Source organism: Capsicum annuum, chromosome 3, assembly GCF_002878395.1.
Source record: "Capsicum annuum cultivar UCD-10X-F1 chromosome 3, UCD10Xv1.1, whole genome shotgun sequence".
Classification (NCBI taxonomy): Eukaryota; Viridiplantae; Streptophyta; class Magnoliopsida; order Solanales; family Solanaceae; genus Capsicum; species Capsicum annuum.
Window position 1 is genome coordinate 162,811,124 of NC_061113.1, and position 25,147 is coordinate 162,836,270.

Genomic DNA, 25,147 nt, shown 5'->3' on the forward strand with positions numbered 1-25,147 from the left:
AATCATCCCGTTTACTTTGAGGAATATGGTAGAGGGTATTATGAAGGGTATGGATCCTTTAACAATACTTATATGAGGAAAGAAGAGATAAAAGGGGGACGTGTGGATCCAAGAAGATACTGAGGGTATGGAGAAAGGGAAAACCGACACCAGGAGAAAGACGTAGGCATCACTACCATCAAATTGAGCATACATATCTTTAAGGGTGAAAGTGACCCCGAGGTGTATCTAGCTTGGGAGTCGACATGTGATAAAGTGTTTCAAGTGAATGATATATCGGAGGAGAAGAAGATTTATAATTCCATAGCTTACTTTGAAGGCTATGCTAACACATGGTAGGAATATGTCAAACGGTTTGGTAATGAGTTAATTGATGGACAACTACCACCATGGTTTCGATTGAGGTATCTAATGAGGCATCGGTATCTTCCCAAAAGTTATCGTCATGAGTTTCTTGCTAGTTTGTACAATTTATGACAAGGGAATCGAAGTGTGATGGCATATTATGATGAGTTTCAACAACTCATGTTGAAGCTTCATCATCATGGAGAACAAATTGGCCATGATATCATTCGGTTCAAGTGTGGGTTGAACAAAAAGATCTCCACTCATTTGACGTTTCACAAGTTTGATAACGTTGAAGGAATTTTCCAAGTGGCTCATGAGATTGAAAGGGAGCTTAAAGAGAGGTTGTCGTTCAAGGCAAAGGGACCATCAACCTCGGGTTGGCCGAGGAGAAAAGATATGGTTCAACCATCTTTAGGTTGTCCCAAAAACAAGGACCAACCCACCACTATAAGGTTGCCCGAGCCTAAAATAGTCCACAAATTTCCTCTCCGACAAGAAGCTCACAAGTATCCTAATCCTAAAGGGTTCCAATGTTTCAAGTGCCAAGGTTGGGGACATAAAGCCAATGAATGTCCAAACCGATGCAATGTGATCCTAAGGGAAGGGATATTGTATTACCTTGGTGAAGAAGTGGGTCTTGAAAAAAAAGAGAATGAGGCCGAGCCTCAAGATGGAGAGGAACCCGAGAATGAGCCACATAATGATGATGATGATGATTGTGGGGATGCTTATCCACAAGAAGGGGAGTGCGTAGTTCCAGACTTTGTAGTAAGGCGTGCCATGATTAGTAAGGCGATAAATGATCTTAGCCAACGGGAGAATCTATGCTATACTAAATGCCCTGTGAAGGAAAGTGTGTGCACTTTGGTGATAAATAGTGGTAGTTGTGCAAATGTTGTTAGTGTTGCTATGGTGAACTTCTTGAAATTGCCAACTATACTTCATACTAGCCCTTATAAGTTGCAATGATTAAATGAATATGGTGAATTGAAAGTCATGAGGCAATGTGTGATACGGTTAAGGGTAGGAAACTACCACGACGAAGTGCTTTGTGACGTAATACCAATGCAAGCGTGCCACTTGTTGTTAGGTAGACCTTGGTAATATGATAGGTCTACCAAATATGATGGGAGGTATAATCGATATACACTTGAGAAGAATGGCTGAAAGGTCACACTTCATCCATTTTTGCCTTCACAAGTGAATGAGTTGCATCAAAAGATGAGAGAATTGAAAAAAAAGGGGAAGAAATCCAAAAATGAAGAAAAAGAGGGCAAACCCGTAGGTGGGGTAGTAAGGATATCCGAGTCTGCCTCAACATTAAACGGAAAAGAAAACATGGTGATGTTGGTTAGAAAGAAGAAGCTCTATGTGGATCATGATGAGGATACACCCATGCTTCTTTTGGTACATTGTTTTAACACTAACCCCACTAATTCTTCTATTTCTCCTTTGATTTCTTGTGTGTTGCAGGATTATGAAGATGTTTTTCCCAAAGAACTTCCATAAGGGTTGCCCCCGCTTTGGGGAATTGAGCACCAAATAGATTTTGTACCGGGATCATAATTGCCCAACAAATCGGCTTATAGGAGCAACCCAGCGGATACCAAGGAATTGCAGCGCCAAGTTGAGGAACTCCTCAACAAAGGGTATATCAAGGAGAGCATGAGCCCTTGCGCGGTCCCGGTGCTACTAGTTCCCAAGAAAGATGAGACTTGAAGTATGTGTGTTGATTGCCGAGCCATCAATAAAATAATGATAAAATATTATCACCCTATTCCTAGGCTAGATGATATGCTTGATGAATTGAGTAGTTCATGTTTGTTTCTAAAATTGATTTGAGGAGTGACTATCACCAAATCCGTATGCAACCGGGTGATGAATAAAAAATCGCCTTCAATACCAAATTCGGTCTCTATGAATGGATGGTTATGCCATTCGGCCTAACAAACGCTCTAAGTACTTTCATGAGGCTAATGAATCATGTGATGAAGCCTTTTATCAAAAAGTTTGTTTTTGTCTACTTTAATGATGTGTTGGTGTATAGTAGGTCCTTATATGAGCATGTAAAACATTTACAATGTGTGTTTGATGTCCTCCGAAAGGAGAAGTTATATGTTAATTTAGAAAAGTGTTCTTTTGGTGTCCAAGAAGTTGTATTTTTCAGTTTTGTGGTGAGCTCAAGATGGGTCAAAGTAGATGAATCTAAGATTGACGCTATCAAAAATTGGCCAACTCCCAAAACCATAGGTGAAATGAGAAGCTTCCACGGGTTGGCTAGTTTTTATAGACATTTCTTCAAAGGATTTAGCACCATTGTCGTCCCCTTGACCGAAGTGATTAAAAAGGATCGGCCTTTTAAGTGGGGAGATGAACAAGCTAAGGCCTTCAAGGACTTGAAAGATATGCTCATCTCGACCCCTTTGCTACAATTGCCAAATTTTGAAAAGAATTTTGAGGTTGAATGTGATGCTAGCAAAGTTGGTATAGACGCGGTTTTAATGCAAGAATTAAAGACTATTGCCTACTTTAGTGAAGAGCTCAAAGAAGCAACTCTAAATTACTCTATGTACGATTTAGAGTTGTATGCCTTGATTAGAGCCTTGGCCATTTGGAAACATTATTTATGGCCTAAAGTATTCGTGATCCGAACGGACCATGAGTCCTTGAAGCATCTTCGGGCACAAGATAAGCTTAACAAATGGCATGCCAAGTGGATTGAGTTTCTTGAAACTTTTCCTTATGTTATTCATTACAAAAAGGGTAAGGACAATGTGGTTGTCGATGCTTTGTCTCAAAAATGTGTTCTTGTGTCTACTTTGTCTTCAAAATTGATGGGTTTTGAGATCTTAAAGGAATTGTATCCTGAGGACCCTCACTTTGCTCTTATCTATAGGGAATGCGAAGAATGGGGTAGGGACAAGTGGGATTCAACTAGGGGTTCAAATCCTTATTCCAAGTTTGACGGTTACTTATTTAAAGGTAGGCGATTGTGTGTACCCTCTAGCTCTTGGAGAGAGTTATTTGTGAGAGAAGCACACAATGACGGTCTAATGAGTCACTTTGGGGTTGAAAAGACCCTTGGAATATTGGAGGAGCAATTTTATTGGCAAAAAATACACAAGGATTTGTTTGGGATTGGCGGCCAATGTGTAGATTGTAAAGGAGCCAAATCTCGGCTCCAACCTCATGGGTTGTACACCCTGTTACCCACCCTTTACATCTTTGGCTTGATATATCTATGAATTTTGTGTTAGGGTTGCCAAGGACTAGAAGAGGTCAGGATAGTATCTTTGTTGTGGTTGATTGGTTTTCTAAGATGGCACACTTTATTCCATGCTTTAAATGTGATGATGCACCTAGTGTGGCCTCTTTATTTGTTGATAATATTGTCAAGTTGCATGGTTTTCCGAGGACCATTGTGAGTGATAGGGACTCTAAGTTCCTAAGTCACTTTTGGAAGTCCATGTGGGGTAGGCTTGGTACCAAGTTGTTATTCTCCACTTCTTGCCACCCACAAATCGATGGCCAAACGGAAGTAGTAAATAGGACTTTCGGTGCTATTCTACGTTCCATGATTAAGGAAAAATTGACTTCTTGGGAGGAACACCTACCATTAATTGAGTTTGCCTATAATCATGTCATACACTCAAGTACGGGAATGACTCCCTTTGAGTGTGTATACGACCTCAACCCCCTTATCTCTTTGGATTTAACTCCTTTGCCAAGTGATCTTATGATTAGCCTAGATGGAAGAAAGCGGGAAGATTTTATGAAAAAGTTACATGAGAAGGTACGGCTTCGACTTGAGAAGAAAAATCAAGAGATTGCAAAGCGGGCAAACAAAGAAAGAAAGAAACTCATTCTTAAACCGGGAGATTGGGTATGGGTGCACCTTAGGAAGGATCGGTTTCCATCTCAAAGGAAGACCAAATTGATGCCAAGGGGTGATGGTCCATTCCAAGTACTTGAAAGAATCAATGATAATGCCTACAAGATTGACCTTTCCTCAGAATACCAAGTGCACAACACTTTTAACGTGTGTGATCTTTCTCTAGTGGATGCGGTTGAGGATGACCAAATGTTGAATTTGAAGTCAAATTTCTCTCAAGATAGAGAGGATGATACAGGTGTACCAAGCTGTCCAACAAGTTCACGACCATTCACATGTAGCCAAGCTCGGGAGTTACAAAAACTCCAAGTTATGTTCATGCAAAAGGCCGTGTGTGAGTTGGTACTTGAGCCTTCCAATGGATTAAAGGTTTTTAAGTGTGAAGAGGAGCCTTGAAGTGTAATAAACTTACACTCCAAGGCCACCCCTTGGCAAGGGTAGGATGGTCATTTGTTATCTCCCTTTGTGGATTAATATAAATAGATAGTGTTAGGGTTATTTTTGAGTTAGTTCATTTATATTTTGGAAGACAACAAACACTTTGTAATATTTTGAAACTTCTCTCTTCCATTGGAGAAGCCCCAATTTCGAAAACTCACTAGTAGAGTGATACTAGTATTGTCTCTTGGCTAGAAACTAGGGTCTTGGATTCTTTAAGTTCCTCTTGGTCCAAGTAAGAGCTTGGTATTAATATTCATTAATCTTAGGGTCCTTTCTTTTATTAGGGTTCTTAGATTATTGAATATTGTGTGTCAAGTTACTATCCCTCTTGTAATCTTGTTAATCTTGTGTTGTTGGAATCTTGAAGTCTAGTGAAGTCGTGTGAGGCTCTTTCGATTCACTAGCATTATTATTGACTTGCTTGTTCTTGTTGTTAATATCATCTTCTTATTCTAAAAATGTGACTCTTGAAGACTAGTGAAGCCGTGTGTGGCCTATTTCGATTCACTAGCACTTGTTGTTCATCTTGTTGTTCTTGTTGTTGTTTGTTTCTTGTGTTGTGAACTTGGTCTCATATCAATAATTGATAAGTTATTTTAAAGTAATGTGGCAAAATATTTTGAAGAAAATATAAGAGAAAAATATCAAAAACTTGACAAAAAGGATAAATAGCAATGGTGGCTTTAGAGAGGTGTCACGTATGCATATCTATAAGCCTCCTTTATATAGGCGTTGTACCTGTATATTACGTCTAGTGTTTCGATTTGAAAGATATTAAATTATAAAAAAAATGCATGAGAAATTATCAAAAAAGAAGAATTCATTGTCGATAGTTAAATTTATCTACATGATTAGAACAATTAATAAGAAAAATCATTTTACTACATCATTGAATTTTAAAAGTTGTAAATATTGACGACAATAGGTGAACACAAGTTGTCAAAGTATTGAAAGGATGGGATTAGAGCAAAACTCGTTTGCACGCACTTACAATTAAAGTTTTCAGCAGATGGTACTAAATATAGAAACAGTTTCAACTGCATCTCATTTCCAAGCAACAAAAAGAGTTGTATAAGGTTCTTTCATCCTAGTGCAGTAGCATTCTTTAATAGCGTAAGATATAAATAAAAGTTTTTCACCTTGCACAAGATTTATTTTTAAGGTCATGCACAAAATACTTACAGGACATACATCAATTCCTCTAGTCTCATCCATAATTAGGACAAGGTCTGATCATGTGCAACCATAATTCTATCATTTGGTGTCAGATCAAACTTCACCATGAAATACAAAACCAATATGAATAAGTAGGTTGGTCAAAAAAATCCTTAAACAGATACTTCTGCATGCTAGTAGAAGTACGACAATTATACAACTTCGTGTTTGAAGCTTAGAGCTGCTCAAAATGGAAAGACTCAGGATGTAGAAAATCATAACATGAATGATTCAACAGATACCAAAGACTGTGCATGAGGTAAGAAGCAAACTCCTGCGACAATTTCCCCATGACCTTTTGCTTGCAACCTGTAGAAATAGACAGTACCAAAAGTCTTTTTCAGTTGCTTGGTCATTGAACACACAACTCAAAGAAACTTAATCTACAGAATACATAAATCGTTAATTTTGACCTTGTTAACGAAATCATATTTTTTGTAAAATATGACCTAAAATACCACTTACGTAGAATTTTAAGATTTTTTTTAATACAAGGTAAAATTTGAATTGATTATTCAAAAGTGTTAAATATTAAAATTTCTTATCTAAATCATATAACACTAAATTAAATAAGTAACGTTTTATGTGATTCTCAATTTTTATTTCCAACAGTTAGGTAAATATTGCTTGTAGTAGGATTATTTTTCTATAGTTTCAATTTATAAAGAACAAGAAAAAAAGATAAAAAGTATCGATAAAAATATTAGTCTAGTTATCATTATATTTTTATTTGAACTTAGATAGCATTGGCTTTGACACTCAATAATGAATATAAAATATATATTGTATATAAACCTAAACTTTGGTCATAGCCAGCAGAATCTTCCTCCTTCGTCTAATGAACAATATATTGAACACAAAATACAACATAAACATAAGTTTTGACATAGTATCGTTCATTATCTAGATTATCGACCGTTAAATTGTGAACTTACCTTATGAGAAATATAACTCTCTAGTTGAATGATGCAATATCAAGTTCTTGCCTAATTTGTTTATTTTTTTTTTTAAAATTGCTCATGAACTTAATTTAGCATTATCTCACAAAAAATAAAAAATAAAATAAAGATATGAAGATGGAGAAATAGAACCAAAATTTATCTATACAATTCTGACTTCTTAATGACAATGGCGTTTGGACTTCTGAAACTGAAAAAGAACCCCCCCCCCCACAAAAAAAAAAAAAAAAACTAAAAATGATATGAGTAAATAAGAGGACATAACTATGAAATAAATATTAAGTTTTATTAGATTAAATTCTGAAAAAACTTCAAAAAAGGAGAAAAAACATAAATGCCATAGAGAGGTGCCACGTCCAATAGATATTATAAGTTTTAAAGTATTCATAATAATAGACGTATTTTAGTTGCTTACTCAATTTTACTTCCATGAGGATTCATGTTATCCTATTGTTCTTATTATTATTATTATTTTTTTTTTACATAATTAAAGGATTCTCTAAAATTATCTACAAGAAATCAACTTTAAAAGGGCTCAAAATTATCAAAAAGATGATAGCTTCTTTAAAAGGGCACAATATGAGGCTCATAGTGTATCACATGAGATGCTATATATTTGAGTACATGATTTTTAGTAGATAGAAATTAATTGAAATATCTAAATTTATGCCTGATTTTTTTTTTTTAAATTTTGTACTTAATAATATAACGTATACAATTATTATTTGTTTTATATATATTTATTATTATTTAATGTGATACACACGTACAAAACATGTACACTTAACTAGTATATAAATATATGTAAGTTACAATTTACATTCAATTATCTATTTTACCCAATAATCCAATATAAAAAAATCAAAACCAAACTAATAATTCAATAATTTTTTTTCTTTAAAAACTATTAAAAATCATTAATCTAATAACCCAAGAATGAGACTCTTTATTAAATAAACCTTTTAAATCTATTTTTTTAGTTAAATAGACCATAAGTTTTTTTTATTTAGTGAGATAATTCATTTCTAAGATAGATGTATTACCTATATAGATATATAGATAAATTGATTATCAATCCGACAGATATAGACAGATCAATTATCAATCCAACAGATTTATTATTTGTCCATTTCGCTAATTGAAAATTTGAAAAAAAATTTAGATTTTGCTAATTAGAAACTTAAAAGAGGCTTAGTCAAATTTTCTCCCAAAATACAAAATCAATACTATAGCATTTTTCATCACACGCTCGTATAATCGGAGGATCCCAGCTCGCAACTCAGAGCTCTCAAGCTTCCATTCGGCAAGCAGCCAGCAAACGGAGTCACAGACTGCACTTTGATTTTTCATGGAACTCAAATTTCGACATCGAGATTACAAAGCGGAAGAACAGGTTCACTCCTTCCGTCCAGTGGCCGCAGAGACTCATCCTCTCTCCTTTCAATCACCATCGTATGACCAGGTTCAATGTTTCTCCCTTCATCGTCTGTATTAATCACATCAACTAAGTAAGTTTTTATGACATTGTGTACCAAAAAGTGGATTTACGGTGATCAATTTCACTTATCTTGATTGGATACTTAAATCTTCTAGTTTTCGGTACAGATTATCCAAAAAAGAATGTGGATAAAATTTCAATTTGACAAAAATTTAAGCTAATCAGTGACAAGTAAAGTGATATTCCCAGTGGTTAATTATGAACATAAAAGAAGTTATTAAGATGTAGATAAGTTAGAACTGGATTCAAGTTTTGGTGTTCGTTTGGTTTCTACTTTATTTGGCTATAGGTAATGCAATTTCACCAGAGCAGGTTGTTGTTGGATTTCCCATACTCCTTATTCCTAATGTTAAGACTTGGGACAAACGAAGTGCACCCAAGCATGTGCAAGAAAGAAGAACAAGGGACCATCAGACAAAGTTTTGGTGGGCAGAGCCCACACTTGTAAGAAAATGTACCTACTCGACAAAATAGGTTACCGAGTTGGTTCCTTTCACACACATGCAATGTAATCTAATGGAAGAAGAAGGAGAAGAACTCGAAGAAGTAGAGAGAGGATTTTGGATGAACTGCTTCATTGATGAAAACAGGCTGAAAATGAATACAAAGTTCTGATTAAAATATCCAACTTTAATCCACTAATTTCATCTAAGCTCTACTAACTATAACCAACTTTAATAGATTAAGTTGCAAGTTTTTGTTCTGTACATTTTAGTCCTTTAGCGTCTAGTAATTTCAGTTGGCTCAGGACTCCCTCTCAAGCTAGAGGGGAGAAAAAAGTTATTCACTCCTAACTTGCTAAGCAAAAAAAATCATGCTGTGTCCTTCCTAGACCTTTGGTGAGTATATCTGCTACCTGCTCCTTAGTGTTTACATGGACTATTTTGATTAATCAAGCCATCACCTTCTCCATTACAATGTGACAATCAATGTCAATATGCTTTGCTCGTTCATGGAATATGGAATCTGCAACTATTTGCTGCCTTATCGTCATACATCAGATGTACTGGTAACTGAAGTTCAATCCCAAGTTCTCAAACAACCCGTTCAGCCAAACTATCTCAGCTGCAGTTGAAGCCATGCATCTAAACTCAGTTTTTGTTGAACTTCTTCCACAGTGTCCTGCTTCTTAGATTTCCAAGATATCAATGCTCCACCTTGAAACATGGCATAGCTTGTCACTAATCTCCTAGTCTGCAAACATGTACCCAGTCGGCATCACAAAGGGCCAACAACTAGTCCTCATCTTTGTTAGCATGATATTCTTGATATGGTGAATATGTAGAGATATTATTTAGTGCAGAAGTGTAGCATTAGTTCTAGATATATAAAGAGATGTTCTAGATAATACATCTAGTGAAGAATATTGTGTAGCATTAGTTGTAGAATATTATGCACATTAATTTTTGGGATTTACAATTAAGTGTAGGATATTTCTCTTGTGTATAAATACCGATGTATTCTTATGTAGTTGGATCAACGAAATCGAGATAATCATTATTCAGTTTCTCTTGTGTTTTCTCTGTTATTGACACGGTATTAGAGCCTTCTCTTTTTGATTCATAGAGTCCTTAATTTGCTATTACTTTCAATTTTTTTTGAAAGTTTTGTTTTCTTGGTTGCTAGTCAACAGTTAATCCTAAATATTTAGGACTCTTGGTCTTGGTTATTCTAGCTATTTTTTTCGTATCATTGTGTTTTCTATTTTTGCCATTCAAAAACATGACTTCTTATCAGTTTGAGTCCTTCGGTGTTCGTTTCATTGGAAAAAATTATTCTACTTGGGAATTTCAGTTTCAACTATTTGTCACGGGAAAAGAATTATGGGGCCATATAGATGGAAGTGGTCCTGCTCCTATTGATCCTACTAAGTTAGGTTAGTGGAAGGTCAAAGATGCTCGGGCGATGACATGAATTATAGGGTCAATTGATCCTCTTATTGTTCTTAATCTCGGGCCGTATAAGATTGGAAAGGCTATGTGGGATTATTTACAAAAGGTTACAACCAAGGCTATAGTGCAAGACGCTTTCAGCTAGAGCATGAAATTGCTAATTACTCACAAGGAGGTCCCTCTGTTTAGGATTGTTTTTTTTGGATTTCTGAACTTATGGGCTGATTTTGCTGCCATTGTTTATGCTAAAATACCTGTTGAATCTCTCTCTATAATTCAAGTTCATGAGCAAAGCAATCGAGACCAATTTTTGATGAAATTGCGTTCTGATTTTCAGTGTGTTCGTTCTAACTTGATGAATCGTGACCCATCTCCCTCCTTGGATGTCTGCTTTAGGGAATTACTTTGTGAAGAGCAATGTTTTCTCACACAAAATTCTTTCAAGCAAGACTATGTTCTTGTTGCATTTGTTGCTCAAGGAAAAGGAAAGGGAAGGAAAAGGAAAGGGAAGAGATATGAGCAAAACTCAATGCTATAGTTGCAAGGAATATGCTCATTTTGCTAGCAATTATGGTAAGAAGTTATGCAATTATTGTAAGCAACACTGGCATATTATCAAAGAGTGTCCTACTCGTCCTCGAAACTGCAAGATCAATGCGTTTCAAGTAGGAGTAAATAGTTCCACTTATGGCGACTCATTTCAGTTGTAGCGGGACAAGTTCTTCCTCCTGAAATGGTAAAACAAATGATCGTGTCAGCTTTTTCCACTTTGGGGCTACAAGGTAACGATACTACATCTAATTTTGGCTTGTTGATTCTGGAGTTTGCAATCATGTGACCAACTCAGCGAGTATGCTAAAAAATGTTCGTGAATATCGTGGTCCATCACAAATTCAGGTTGCCAATGGTAGTAATTTACTCATTACCAAGATTGGGGATATTACTAGAACTTTCAAGAATGTTTTTGTATTACCAAAGCTCTCCACTAGTCTTATTTCAGTTGGACAATTGGTAGATAACAATTGTGATATGAAGTTTTCTCATAATGGTTGTCTTGTGCAGAATCAGGTGTCGGGGACGCCAATTGCGAAGGGGCCTAAAGTTGGAAGATTGTTTTCTATACACTTTTCCATTTCCCTTGTTCTATATTATGCTTGTACATCTAAACCTAGTAAGATTGAGGTATGGCATAAGCATCTTGGACATCCAAATTCTATTATTTATCGAATTCTGGTTTGTTAAGAAATAAAAATTTATTTCAGCTACTCCCTTTGATTGTTCTACTTATAAATTTGGCAAAAAGTAAAACTCTTCCTTTTCCTATTTCTGGTGGTCGTGCTATAAAGTGTTTTGATGTCATTCATGGTGATGTTTGAGACATTTCACTAGTTATTTCTAATGCTCATTTCGAGTATTTCGTGACATTCATATATGATCATAGTTGGTTTACATGGGTGTAATTTCTTTGTTCCAAACTTGAGGTATTTTCCATATTCAAGACATTTTTGGTTTACATTGAGTCTCAATTTTCTACCTGCATCAAAATTTTAAAATCTGATTCTAGGGGAGAATGTATGTCTTATGAATTTAGTAGTTTCTTGAATTCATGAGGTAGTGGTATGGACTGTGTACACTCTACGCTCTCCAGACCCCACTTGGTGGGAATATACTTGGTTTGTTGTTGTTGTTGAATTTAATAGTTTCTTGCATCATAAAGGAATTGTCTCACAACGCCCTTGCCCATATACGCATATATGCATATACGCAGGAACAAAATGGGGTTGCTGAGCGTAAAAATCGTCATCTTTTGGATGTCACTCGTACTTTGTTGATTGAGCTTTGTGTCCCATCTACATACTGGGTTGAAGTTTTGTCACTGCTGTCTTTTTAATTGATAGATTGTCATCTCAAGTATTAAATCTTGACTCTCCATATTATCGTCTTTATCACTAAAATCCTAGCTATGATAATTTTCACACATTTGATTGTGTTTGTTTTGTGCATCTTCTTCCCTCTCAACTAGGTCTCAACTAGGCCTGGTAACGAACCAGAACCGGTATCGTCATAACGGTTTAAATGAAATTGGAACCGGTACCGGTATCGGTACAGCCTTGCCGGTGTGTTTCACCGGAACCGGTCTACCGGAATAAAAGGCCGGTCCGCCCTGGTTCGTTGGTTACCGGTGCCGAACCGGGTCGGACTAGAGAGGCAATCGGAGCTTACTTTTTTTTTTTAAAAAATGAAATTATATTTAAAGTTTTCACTGAAATATCGGTGCCCTCGGTCTTTTCACTAAAATATCTCCTAAAATAGGAGTCCTATACACTGTTAGTTCACGATATATTAATATAATATTTTTTTATTAACTTATATACAACAACAACAACAACAAACCCAGTATATTCCCACCAAGTGGGGTCTGGGGAGGGTAGAGTGTACGCAGTCCATACCACTACCTCTAAAGAGGTAGAGAGGTTGTTTCTGATTTTTTATTAACTTATATGATAAGTTATAATTTTAAAAAGTTTTTTTTTTTAATTTAAATTATATTTATGTAACATTTTCTAACTTAGAACCATTTATAAGTTATAATTTTAAAAACAGTTATAATATATAAAACAATTAACATTATGTTAAAAATAGTATAATTTTAACTTATAAGATATAATATATAATTTTAAAAATAGTTATAATTTTGACTCATAACATTAACTTTTTATAACATAAACTTATAAAAGTTTATAAAAACTTTTTCCTAACTTTATAAAGCTATAGTGTTAAAATTTTTTTTCCATAACTTTAAAGTTACAAATATAAACTTTATAATTTTTGCTAAGATAATTGCATCAAACAAAAGACAAGTTTTAAAATAAAATTAAGACGAATAGCCTTTATATTTATTCAAATTTCGTACGTTGTATATTTATTAAAAATATTAAAAGAGAATCTAATCTAAGCACCCACCTTCTAGGAAGGGTTCTGTTTGAATTAGATCTTAACTCTAGAATCTTATTAATATCTATAACGTCCAAAATATTCTGACGTAACTTATTTATTTCTTCGGCGGATATATTTTCTAGAATTGGTCTTTTTCCTTGTTCCTCCATTGCTTCCATTCCATCATCAGTATTTTCCTCAAATATTTCATCTATTTCGTCTTCAATTTGGGGCGGTAATTTTGGGAGCCCAAAATTTCTTCGTTCAGCATTGATCCAATCTCTAAATAATACCGAAATCTCCAAACTATCCTTTGCTAACAAATATTGATGATATCCAATCGTAAATCTTCCTGCGGTAAAAGCTTGCTCCGAAGCAACTGAAGAAGCTTGACTTTCTAGCACATCTCGAACCACTCTTGAAAGCTCTGGAAATTGTCTGGTGCGGGTCTTCCACCATGCTAAAAGTTGTTGTCCACTTGCATCTCTAATACTTTCCGATCCTGAGAAAGATACGAATCAAAATCATTACTGTTAGAATATTGAAGACCAAGTTCTTTACCCATCTCGTCATCTAAATCATCATATCTACGTCTAGAAGTAGGAGGTTCGGCCCGCGGAACATTTTGTTCCATAACTTGATACAAGTTATATAAACTCCTAGCTTTAGGTACTATGTTAGCGCAACAAGTTTCAGCTGATGGCTTTTCATGAGGTCCAATTTCTAAGTTGTAAATTTTTGAACCATTATCATTACACCATATTCTTTGTAAAATGAGTTGAATAAAGTAGCTGTCAAACAAATTTATGGAATCGGAAAAAATATTTTTTAAATTTATCAATCATAGCTGCAATTGCCTCTTTGTAAGGGCGAAATTTTTTATATTCAGCAAGTACTTTAGAAATAGCAGTAATATTTACTAAAACAGAAGAAATAGTTGGAGTGTATTGAGCATATATTGTGTTCATAGCAGTGTTGTAAAAGGCGTTCGCCATGTCGGCAATGGCGAATGGCGAGGCGAGGCCCGGTCGCCTCTTCACGTCGTGGCGTTGCGAAAATCAAAAGAGGACGCCTTTGCGAGAAAGGCGACATGGCGAGGCGAGGCGGCGAGGCGACAATGGCGTCGCCTTTTAATTTTTTTTTTTTTTAAAATTAGGGTTTTAGGTATATAAGCTAATTTTAGGGCTTATTTACCCATTTTGGCTCTACCAACTTACTCATTGGTGACTGCGGCTGCTACCATTCATCTCACAAGTTCGATTCCGGCGACCGGCGACATATTCCGGCGACGTATTCCGGCGACTCCGGTAAGCAGTCAACTATAGTTTTCTATTTTTTTTTCTTCTTTCTTCTTCTTCTTCTTAATCCAGTGATTGGACTTGTATCTTGGTGCTGTTTTTTTTCCTTCCTCTTTTTCTCTTCTTCTTCTATTTTCCTAATATATTAGTGTTATTGAAATTTTGATCATTTATGTATTATTTTAATTTTTTTATATTAATTGTCGCCGTACATTCAAAAAGAGATCGCCTCGCCGCGTGGTGAGGCGGGGCCTTGTCGCCTTTTGTCGCCTTTTGCCGTCCAAAACACTGGTTCGTAGCTTGATAAAAAGTTTTCAAAAATTTATAAAGTTCTACTTCAATCCAATCATCATCACCTAGTCTTAAATCAAGATTCGAATTACGAGCATTATAAACTAATTGTATAGGTTCACGATATACATAAGCAACTTCAAGCATTTGATACAAAGAATTCCATCTAGTAGGAATTTCTCTTGAAATTTTTCTATATGGAATATCACATTCTTTACATTGATGTTTAAAATCATCCATTATAGACTTTTTTATTTTTAAAAATAAAACTACAAGCAACTCGAACATTGAAACAACCATTTCCAAACAACTCAACATCATCATGTACTATCAAATTTAAAATATGTGTAGTGCATTTAACATGAAAATAATCATCATCCATAGATCATAGTTTAGCTTTTAAAAAATATATAGCTTTCAAATTATTAGAAGCATTATCTAATGTTCATGCCATAGTTTTATTAGTAAGTCTAAAATATTTCAAGCTTTCCGCTATTGTACTAGCTATATAGCTATCGGTTTTAGTCTCGTCAACATATTTATAAGCAATAATTCTTTTTTGCATGTTCCAATGGTGATCAATCCAATGAGCCGTGAGAGTAAAATAATCATTACCGAGAACACTACGACCCATATCAGAAGTAATAAACATTTTACAATCAAATTTTCTAAATAAGCAACGAAGAAAATGACAATGTTTAGCTTGAAATTTAAAAATATCATTTTTAATTGTATTTCGTGAAAAACCTTTCAAAGAGGGATTATATACTCGTTTAATATAATGAATAAAACCGGGATGCGAAGGAAAACTAAAAGACAAACCCATAACAACAACCATTTTCGCTAATTCTTCTCTATCTACATCTTCACTATTTGTTGATGATGAGCTTGGACCAGCCAGGTTAAACATGTCTAAACGCGTTTGAATCATATTACCTCCTACAGATTCTTCCGTCAATGGTATACCACCTTTTTTTGCCTTAGCCTCATTTTCTAGATGAATAAATTCTTTACTACATTTCCTCAAATGCGTAGTTAGCAATCTTGTCCAGCCATTTTTTTCCCCCGGCCGAATGTTTCATAACTCTGTTGCATTTATTGCAAGTGACAGTATTTTTTCCCTTATCATGCTTAAAAAATTTCCAAACTAAACACCTTTTAGGGCGTTCGGTACCTCTGGCCCTAGAAAATTCCGGTAAAGGGTGAAGTTCTTCACCGTCTTCCGGTAATTCTGTAACTGGACTATTAGGGGTAGGGGTTTCACCTAACTCTTGTCTTCTATATCATCTTCTTCCGGTAAGTCTTCCTCAAAATTATCATAACGCCTACATAGGGTCTCATGGTCTAATTCCATACTGGCACCAACATTGAAACCATTAGGCTGTGATAAAGAAGTTTCACTAACATTACTAAATCTAGGCGGTACTAAACTAGTAGTAGCATTATTTTTTTTTATCTCTACGAAAAACCATACCAAAGATTGTTTTTTTACCACTACTATTTTTATTGACATTCATAATTAAATTTAAATATGGCATAATACATAAACATGCTCTTTAACTTGACACCAAATCACATCTATGACCTCCAACTTTGGGTGTGCACAAGTAGACACTTAAACTTAGATAAAGTTGAACAAGTAAATACACACGTCTTATGTAGCATAATACACAGGACGCCACGTAGGACAAGAATTGTCCACGTATGATGCCACATAGGGTATATGTGTCTACTTGTTCAGCTTTATACAAGTTTAAGTGCCTACTTGTGCACACCCAAAGTTAAAGGTCATAGATCTGATTTGGGGTCAAGTTAAAGGGCATATTTATGTATTGTGCCTTTAAATATAGTTAAAATATTAAAACAAGCAATATAAATATTATACATCGTAAAGTTAATGTAAGTAAACACTAAACAAATGTAGATACTAAAAAATAAAAATATATAGATTAAAGTAAATAAAAAGAGAGATTAAAGTTGGAACAGATATACCGAATGTCCCGTAGGACAAGAATTGTCCACGTATGATGCCACATAGGACATATGTGTCTACTTGTTCAACTTTATACAAGTTTAAGTGCCTAATTGTGCACACCTAAAGTTGGAGGTCATATATCTAATTTGGTGTCAAGTTAAAGGGCATATTTATGTATTGTGCCTTTAAATATAGTTAAAATATTAAAACAAGCAATAAAAATATTATAAATCAAAAAGTTAATGTAAGTAAACACTAAACAAATGTAGATTACTAAAAAATAAAAATATAGAGATTGAAGTAAATAAAAAGAGAGATTAAAGTTGGAACGAATATACCGAACATCTGTTTACCGAATGTCTGTGTAAAAGCAGACGTATACCAAATGTCGGAATTAAAAGATGATAATTGAAGCTTGTAATATCTTCAAAAAATCTCCTACTCCAACTAGCTAATACAATAATTATAAATATTAAGAGAATATTAAGAGAGAGTATGAGAATATTTGTGAGGGAAAAAAAGGTATAAAGAGGAGGCCTCAAAATAGCTGTTGGCTGGCCACTAACGGCTAAATTGCCATTGCCAATGGCTTCCAACGACAGTCGGCTGCCGGCATTACCGGAAAAAATCCATGGTACGCACTGGTACTGGATTTCGGACCGTTGGGTACTGGGTATACTGGTTGCAGCCGTTACCGTTGCGTTACCGGTACCAGAGCGTGACCGGAACCGGATCAATCTGGAATTACTCCGGTCCGCTGCCAAGCCTAATCTCAACGCAATAAACTTTCTGCTCAGTCAACTAAATGTGCTTTTATGGGTTATAGTACTTTGCAGAAAGGTTTTATTTGTTATTATACAAGTTCTAACAAATTTCGTGTTTCTTGAAGTGTTGTTTTCTTTGAAAATCAATATTTCTTCTACTCATGTTGAGTCATCTTCTATTTCTCCCCTTCTTCCTACTTTTGAGGATTTGTCCTTCTTTTGAGTGGTTCAAACCTGGATTTGTGTATGAAAGACATCGACCAACTTTACCCCATCCCGAAACAGATACGCCGCTTGAGACTACTTTACCAGAATTTGAGATTTCTTTAAGGCCTGCTCCTCTTGAGCCTCCTAGGCGATCTACCAGAGTATCTCGTACTCCTAACTGGTATGGTTTTTCTTCTACTTTATCCTGCATCTCTATTCCAACAAGTTACTTACAAGCCTCCAAGCTTGAATGTTGGCAGAAAGCAATGAAGAAGGAACTTTTGGTTCTTAAAGAAAATAACATATGGGACATTGTTCGTTGTGCTTTAGATGATCGTCTCATTGGATATAAATCGGTGTATTCAATTAAACTTCATTCTGATGAAACTCTTGATCAGTACAAAGCTAGATTGGTGGTCCTTGGTAACAAACAAGAGTATGGTGTGGACTATGAAGAGACTTTTGCACCGATAGCAAGAATGACTATTGTGTGACCTATTATTGTCATTGTTGCATCACAAAATTGGCCTCTTCATTAAATGGATGTGAAAAATGCTTTTCTCCATGGTGATCTCAAAGAAGATATTTATATGAAACCTTTTTCTGATTTGTTTTTATCACCTACATCAGATGTTTGCAAATTAAAACGGTCTTTGTATGGTTTAAAACAAGCTCCTAGATCTTGGTTTGACAAGTTTCGATCTACTTTGCTTGACTTATCTTTTAAACAGTGTAAATATGACTCATCATTGCTTCTTCGGAAAACCGAACATCTACTGGTTGTGTTTTTCTTCTTGTATATGTGGATGGCATTATTATCACAGGAATTGATTCTTCATTGATCTCTAGCCTCCAACAGCAGCTTAAGGATTCTTTTCATATGTAAGATCTTGGTACACTTACATGTTTTTTGGGTTTGAAAGTTCATTATGATTCTTTAGGTGTGTTCTTAAACCAACATAAATATACTCTGGATTTGATTTCTTTGGCTGGTCTTCAAGAATCCTCCTCCTCCTCTGTAGATACTCTTTTGGAATTGAATGTAAATTATCGTCATCATGAAGGAGATCTTCTTCCTGATCCAATTTTGTTTCGGCAATAAGTTGGGAGCCTAAATTATCTTACTATTACTCGGCTTGATATCTCTTTTGCGGTTCAACAAGTCAGTCAATTTATGTAGGCTTCTCGTCATCTACATTTGGTGGCCATTTGTCACATCATTTGATACCTCTTAGGAACATGTACTTATGGGTTATCTTTCCTAGTTGTTCTCCTATCCGGCTTAATGCATTTAGTGATTCAGATTGGGTTGACTGTCCAAATACTCGCCGCTCCGTCACAGGTTGGTGCATGTTTCTTAGAGATTCCTTGATATCTTGAAAGAGCAAGAAGCAAGCTCGTGTTTCAAAATCTTCAATAGAGAGTCTGAATATCGAGAAATGTCTACAGCTTACTCCGAGATTATTTGGCTTCATGGTTTACTGCAGAAATTGGATTTCCTCAATCTAGTCCTACTACTCTTCATACTGACAGCACAAGGGCCATTCGGATTGCTACCAATCCATTTTTTCATGAAAAAACGAAACATGTTGAAGTGGATTGTCATTAGAAGAAAGTTATTACTCTCCCACATGTATCCACTGACCTTCAAATAGCGGATGTGCTTACAAAATCAATGGCACCACAACGTTACCAGTTTCTAGTAGGCAAATTGATGCTTTTTGATCCACCGACATCAATTTGAGGGGGATGTTAGCATGATATTCTTGATATGGTGAATATGTAGAGATATTCTAGATACTACATTTAGTGTAGAATATTGTGTAGGCATTAGTTGTAGATATATGAAGAGATTCTAGATACTACATTTAGTGTAGAATATTGTGTAGCATTAGTTGTAGAATATTATGTACATTAATTTGTAGGATTTACATTATGTGTAGGATATTTCTTTTGTGTATAAATACTGATGTATTCTTATGTAGTTGGATCAACAAAATGGAGTTGATCATTCTTCAGTTTCTATTGTGTTTTCTTGTTATTGACAATCTTTTGCCGGACACAATAACCCTTGCTCTGGTGCATCTTGATGTATCTCGCCACCCTAATAGAGGCATCTAAGTGAGATTGTCTAGGAGAGTGCATAAACTGGCATAGGGTCTATACTGCATATGAAATATTTGTCTTATTCATTTATAAATATGAATGTCTTCCAAAGCATCATCATTTGGATCCCCCCCCGCATCTGTTTTCTAGATCTGAATCGGAACCCTAGCTTCTGAATTGAATGTATCAACCATAGAAGAACACCGACTTATGATCAGAATCAGTAATGGATCTCGATGGAAGGCTCTGATATCATGTTGAGCAAATCATACAAATGCAATGTAATCTAATCAGGAAAAAAAAGAACTCGAGAGAAGTAGAGCTCGATTTCAGATGAACTGTTTCATTGATGAAAACAAATACATAGCTCTGACTAAAATATTTAACTCTAAGCTAGCTTCGTCTAAGCTCCACTAACTATAACCGACTTTAACAGATTAATCTACAAGCTTTTGTTCTGTATGTATTAGTCCCTCAGCTGCGAGTAATTCCAGTTGGCACAATAGTTCCGCATTACCGTACAAAAGAAACAGAAAAAGAGAAGAAATACGTAAAACTAAAGAAACTACTATAAGAAAAAAGACTTATAAGCTAGTTCAAAAAGAGTCAAAGCCAGCATAGGAAAAGAAAACCAGATGATTGTGTATACAATATGTAGCTAAAATTGTAGCCACTGTTTGTTGCTTCAATACTTTAAAAGATTGTAATAGCGATACCAGTGTACCACCTAGGTTTCATCCATTGTTAAAGTCAATAAGCTTACTCTATGATTGATCATGGGCTCTGTTGTTCTTAGCATATCCAGATGTTTGGTCATTTCCTGATTTTTCCATTACTTGGTTGAGTTTGTAGGTTGATGTTACAGATTATGACAGGGACGAATTTTTTGATCCATTAAGGGGGAATTATGGAAAACCAGAGGATCCAATGAAGGATTTAGGAAGCACAACTACTGAAATCACAGCAGAACCATATAGAGATATTGCTATTCAATTTCTGGGCAAGGAATGGACATCTTACAAGAAAGTGTTGATGCAAAAATTTCCTGTCTCCAAAATGATTTCTGTTTCTTCGGTCAGTATGGCTTCTTAATCTTCACACGTGCTATTGAAATACTTACAAATTGTCCAAAAATGAGGTGATCTTAGTGGATCTCTAGTTAGTGGTCTTCTCATAGTTCATTGTTCGAGGGTGTGTTTGGTACAGAGTAAAACATTTTCTGAAAATGTTTTTCAATTTTCTCATATTTGGTTGGTCAAAGTGTTTTGAAAATCAAGTTCCTTAAAAATCAGGAAAATGAGTTCCCTGGAGGGAGTAGGAATAACAAGTTCCATAAGTAGCATTTCAAAATCATTCTCTTTCTCACTCCGACACCCCCAACACCTACCCCCTCCCCTTGACCACCCCACTCCCCGCCACACCCCATAAGGATCCTAGATTATATATAAATGCTCTTAGAATAATTTTTTTTGCTTACTTATCTGACATTAGAAAATGAGTAAGAAAATCACCTATTTTCCAATAAAACATTTTCTAGAGAACATTTCTGTGGAAATATTTTCCTTCATACCAAACACACCCTAAATTTGTTTTAAAGTTGACATCAATTTCTGTTAGGTGTTCTGGGTTTCTGTATAACCTTTTTATTGTCCCTTTCAGCTGCCAAGCTCAATTATGAAGACAGGGAAGGGTATGATATATCTTCGCTATGTTTACTTTATGTCGCTAATTATTTTTTTTTTTGAAATGCGCCGAATATATTACATATATTTCACACAATAATATTCCACATTTTATAAGTTTTAAAATATTTTGATTTAAGCTTATGATAGCTATTTCCATTTAAATGTGAATTGCATACCTAATCCAAAACTAGTTTTAAAATTTTCTACCCGTGCCAAATCATTATTAAGTCATCTGACTCCTTAATCTGTATGGTTCAATCAAAGATTGTCATATAAAATAGGACAAAAGATGTATAAAAGTTTTTTTCTTTATTTTCATGGACTTTTAAAGATCTCTCATCTTTTTATTTTCTGATACAAGTGAGAAAAATGTTAAAAAGAAAACAAGGGGTATCATTTGAACTTGTTTGGTATGTTAGACTAGCTATTATATTTCCTCGGCAATAATTGCTCTGATGATAATATATTGTAGGCCCTGAGAAACCCTCAGCGAATGTACATCTGGAGGAGCTAGATGATCCTCAGAGATTTGCTGAAGAAGGTGTTAAATATATCACCCTGCAGGAGTATGTCTCACGCTTAACTGAACTTAAAGATGAAATTAGTCGTGCCTGGCATGCAAATGACCGTGTAACCTCCCTTAATTTGTCAATCAAGGTAGTTTCTGTTCTAACCTGTGTCACATTTGCTTCTTGCTGGATTCTGCAGTTACCAATCAAGTGATCTTTCTTTTTGGATAAGCACCTCTCAGTTTAACAATTTTATTTGTATTCATACAGTAAGTTTCAGACTTGCTATGTAATAAACTGACCAAACGGAATACTTTTACTTTTTTAGTTCCAGTTTTTATTTTTAAAATTTCGGTCAAACTGAAAAGCCAAAATTTGTACATGTAAGTAACGTGGTCAACCATTGTGATTTAATAGTATGAGATATTGGCATGAATCCAACAAGAAGAAGGGTTATTGTAAAGATTGGAAGGATAACTGAAAACATTTATTATTTTATTCTTCTAAGAAAACAAACGGTAAATAAGGAGAAGATGAGAAGTGTGCAATATTTGTGTCAGTTTTGAACTATCAAATGTAGAATTATTTCCCAATATGTTCTGTTATACTCAAAAACAATGTTATCTCACAAAATATATTGGTAGGAAGCAAAAATTACTATTTTATGCTACTGCAAGTTCTGATGAATTGAATGACCAGTTAGGAGAAGATCCTGAGAAAGGATAACATGGTAAGGCCCAACTGAAATGAAAAAAGAACGAACCGAACTAATTTTAGGTTGATTTTGGTTTTCACTTTTACAAAACCGAAAAGCGAACCAAACTTGTAATAACCGAACCAATCAAATGCCGAGCTCCTAGTACAAACATATAGCATCAACCAACAATGAAGTCCAATCTAATTTTATCTGCACATTGATTTGAGGCACACATTGCAGACTGTTTCCTTATTTTCAGCTATCGATGACACCTGATGTTGAAGGTTTCTAAGTTTTTTTGTGTAAAAATATAAACATAGATGAATTAGAACTAGTAGATCTGTTAGGGTATTCATAATTAGTTTCCTTCCTTCTCCCTCCCTGTTTCTCCTTTTAAGGTTTCCAGCATATCCTTCATGCTGAAGAATACAACATTACCAGGTTAATAAAGACAAAAAGAGGAAGAAAAAATACACCTGATGCTGTAAAGATAAATTCAACTGTTGAGGCACAACACACGATTCACCTGATATTCTGATAGACCAACATAATTCCAAGCAAAGTAAACATTAAAAGGAACATGATTGATTGCATTGCTTTCTTATAATTCATTAACAGTAGAAGTTTCTTTTCTTCTCATTGATTTCAATAGTAAAGTGAATAATAAAATTTATGAAGGAATCAAATTAGTCAATTGGTCAAATGAAACCGCAGATATAATAAGTGAAGGCACTTCAATAACATCAGGTGGCCTGTTGGCACTTTTCTACTTCTTTTGTTTTTTAGCTAAATGTGTCTTGACTTCTCTTGTACAGGTTGCTAAGCTACTGTCTGATACATCTGTACTACAATTGTATCCAACACTGTTTGTTCTAGCTACAGAAATACTAGATATGTTAGGGGATATGGTATGGGAACGCATCAGGCAGAAAGCTGAATACACTGAAGATGGGACATTAGTCGATTTACCAGGTATAGCCCTCACATTTACCTCTACCACTGCCTCCCCATGGCCAACTGGCACCTAATTTCCAGTATACGGTGTCCACTCTGTCATATGCATCTACCCAAATTTAGTTTCGTATATACTTAAGTTTGTGTAAAATAATTTTGTCGTCATCCTTGTGTATAAGTCAACCTGGAAATTATTTGTCAGATTTTCTAATTAATTTTGTTTGGATGACTTAAAGCAGTTTGCCACTGTTCATTGTCAGGGAACACTGCAGAATCCTTAGGCCCATGGTTAGAATAGTAGATATCTTGGCGACGAGTTATAAAATTTGTCTTACAGCCTGATATTAGTACCTTAAGGTTCTCCAATTCTCATCACAACTAATCATAGTCAAAAAGGTAACTTGGTGGGATGGTTATATGGTGAAGCAATGCCATAAATGTTGTTAACACTCCAAATCAGAATTGTGCGGGATTTTCTTTTTCATTTGTAACATTTTATTAGGTATAGTACTTTTTTTGATCAAGTAGAAGTATTTTCATTCATAAACATGACCAAATTGGTCGTATACAAAGGTATTGCGGTTGTGGAACATGGAAGTTTTCGAGAGGGTAGAGGTCCAGATGAGGAAGATTTTAAATGTGGTGGGCCAATTAGAAAATATAGAAGTGGGGAGGGGGTTGCAAGATAGGGATGAGAGAAAAGAGAGTTTGAATAAGGAGTTTGATGCTTTGGCGATGGCCGAATAGATTAGTTCGAGACAAAAATCTAGGGCGTTGTGGTTAGAAGAGGGGGATTCCAATTCAATATTTTTCATAGGATGACAGTAACAAATAGGAGGAGGAATTTCATAGAGTTAGTAGAGGTGGATGGGGAGGTGCACGTGGGGCAAGAGGAAGTTGAAGGGGCAATAGTTTAATTCTACGAACGTTTGTTCAAAGAAGAAGCGGTATGGACATCGAGCTTGGGGGTATAGGGTTTAAGCAAATTGGACAGGTTAATAGTGGATGGTTTAAGAGGGCGTTTCAGGAGGAGGAAGTGAGAGAGGATGTAGAGTGTTGTGCACGTGACAAGGCTCCAGGCCCTGATCGCTTCACTTTGGCTTTCTTCGAACATTATTGGAGTACAGTGAAGAGTGATGTTATGCAAACCATCGTTGAGTTCTAGGAAAGAGGGGAGTTTGAGAGGAGTTTAAATGCTTCTTTCATTGTTATTATTCCTAAACGGGAAGGAGCTATGGGCATAAGGGATTTTAGACCTACTAGTCTAGTAGGAAACATCTATAAGATTATATCGAAGGTGCTTTCTAATAGACTTAAGAAGGTTTTGAATGAGATAGATTCATCTTTACAAAATACTTTTGCGGATGGGAGATAGATCTTGGATGCAACTTTGATGGCAAATGAAGTGGTGGATTTGTGAAGAAAATAGGGTTTATTGGAGTGTTGTGCAAGTTTGATCTTGAAAAGGCATATGACCAT

The 25,147-nt window shown here is 35.3% G+C and overlaps 1 protein-coding gene across 3 annotated transcripts in view; it reads left to right on the forward strand.

Moving 5' to 3' along the window:
* The first annotated feature begins 8,061 nt into the window (after positions 1–8,061).
* LOC107853073 (VPS35 endosomal protein-sorting factor-like) overlaps positions 8,062–25,147 on the forward strand; it is a 95,963-nt gene continuing 78,877 nt past the window's right edge. Inside the window, exons 1-6 of one of the 3 annotated variants that reach the window (XR_007053099.1) lie at positions 8,062–8,317; positions 11,308–11,427; positions 20,676–20,897; positions 21,483–21,513; positions 21,981–22,165; positions 23,530–23,686. Coding sequence is in view for 2 of the 3 variants with exons in the window: in XM_047408423.1 (XP_047264379.1) it covers positions 8,204–8,317; positions 11,308–11,427; positions 20,676–20,897; positions 21,483–21,513; positions 21,981–22,165; positions 23,530–23,686 (829 nt within the window). In the remaining variant the exon portion in view is untranslated. The remainder of the gene's footprint in view (positions 8,318–11,307; positions 11,428–20,675; positions 20,898–21,482; positions 21,514–21,980; positions 22,166–23,529; positions 23,687–25,147) is intronic. The other 2 variants (XM_047408423.1, XM_016698089.2) reach the window with 2 other exon arrangements.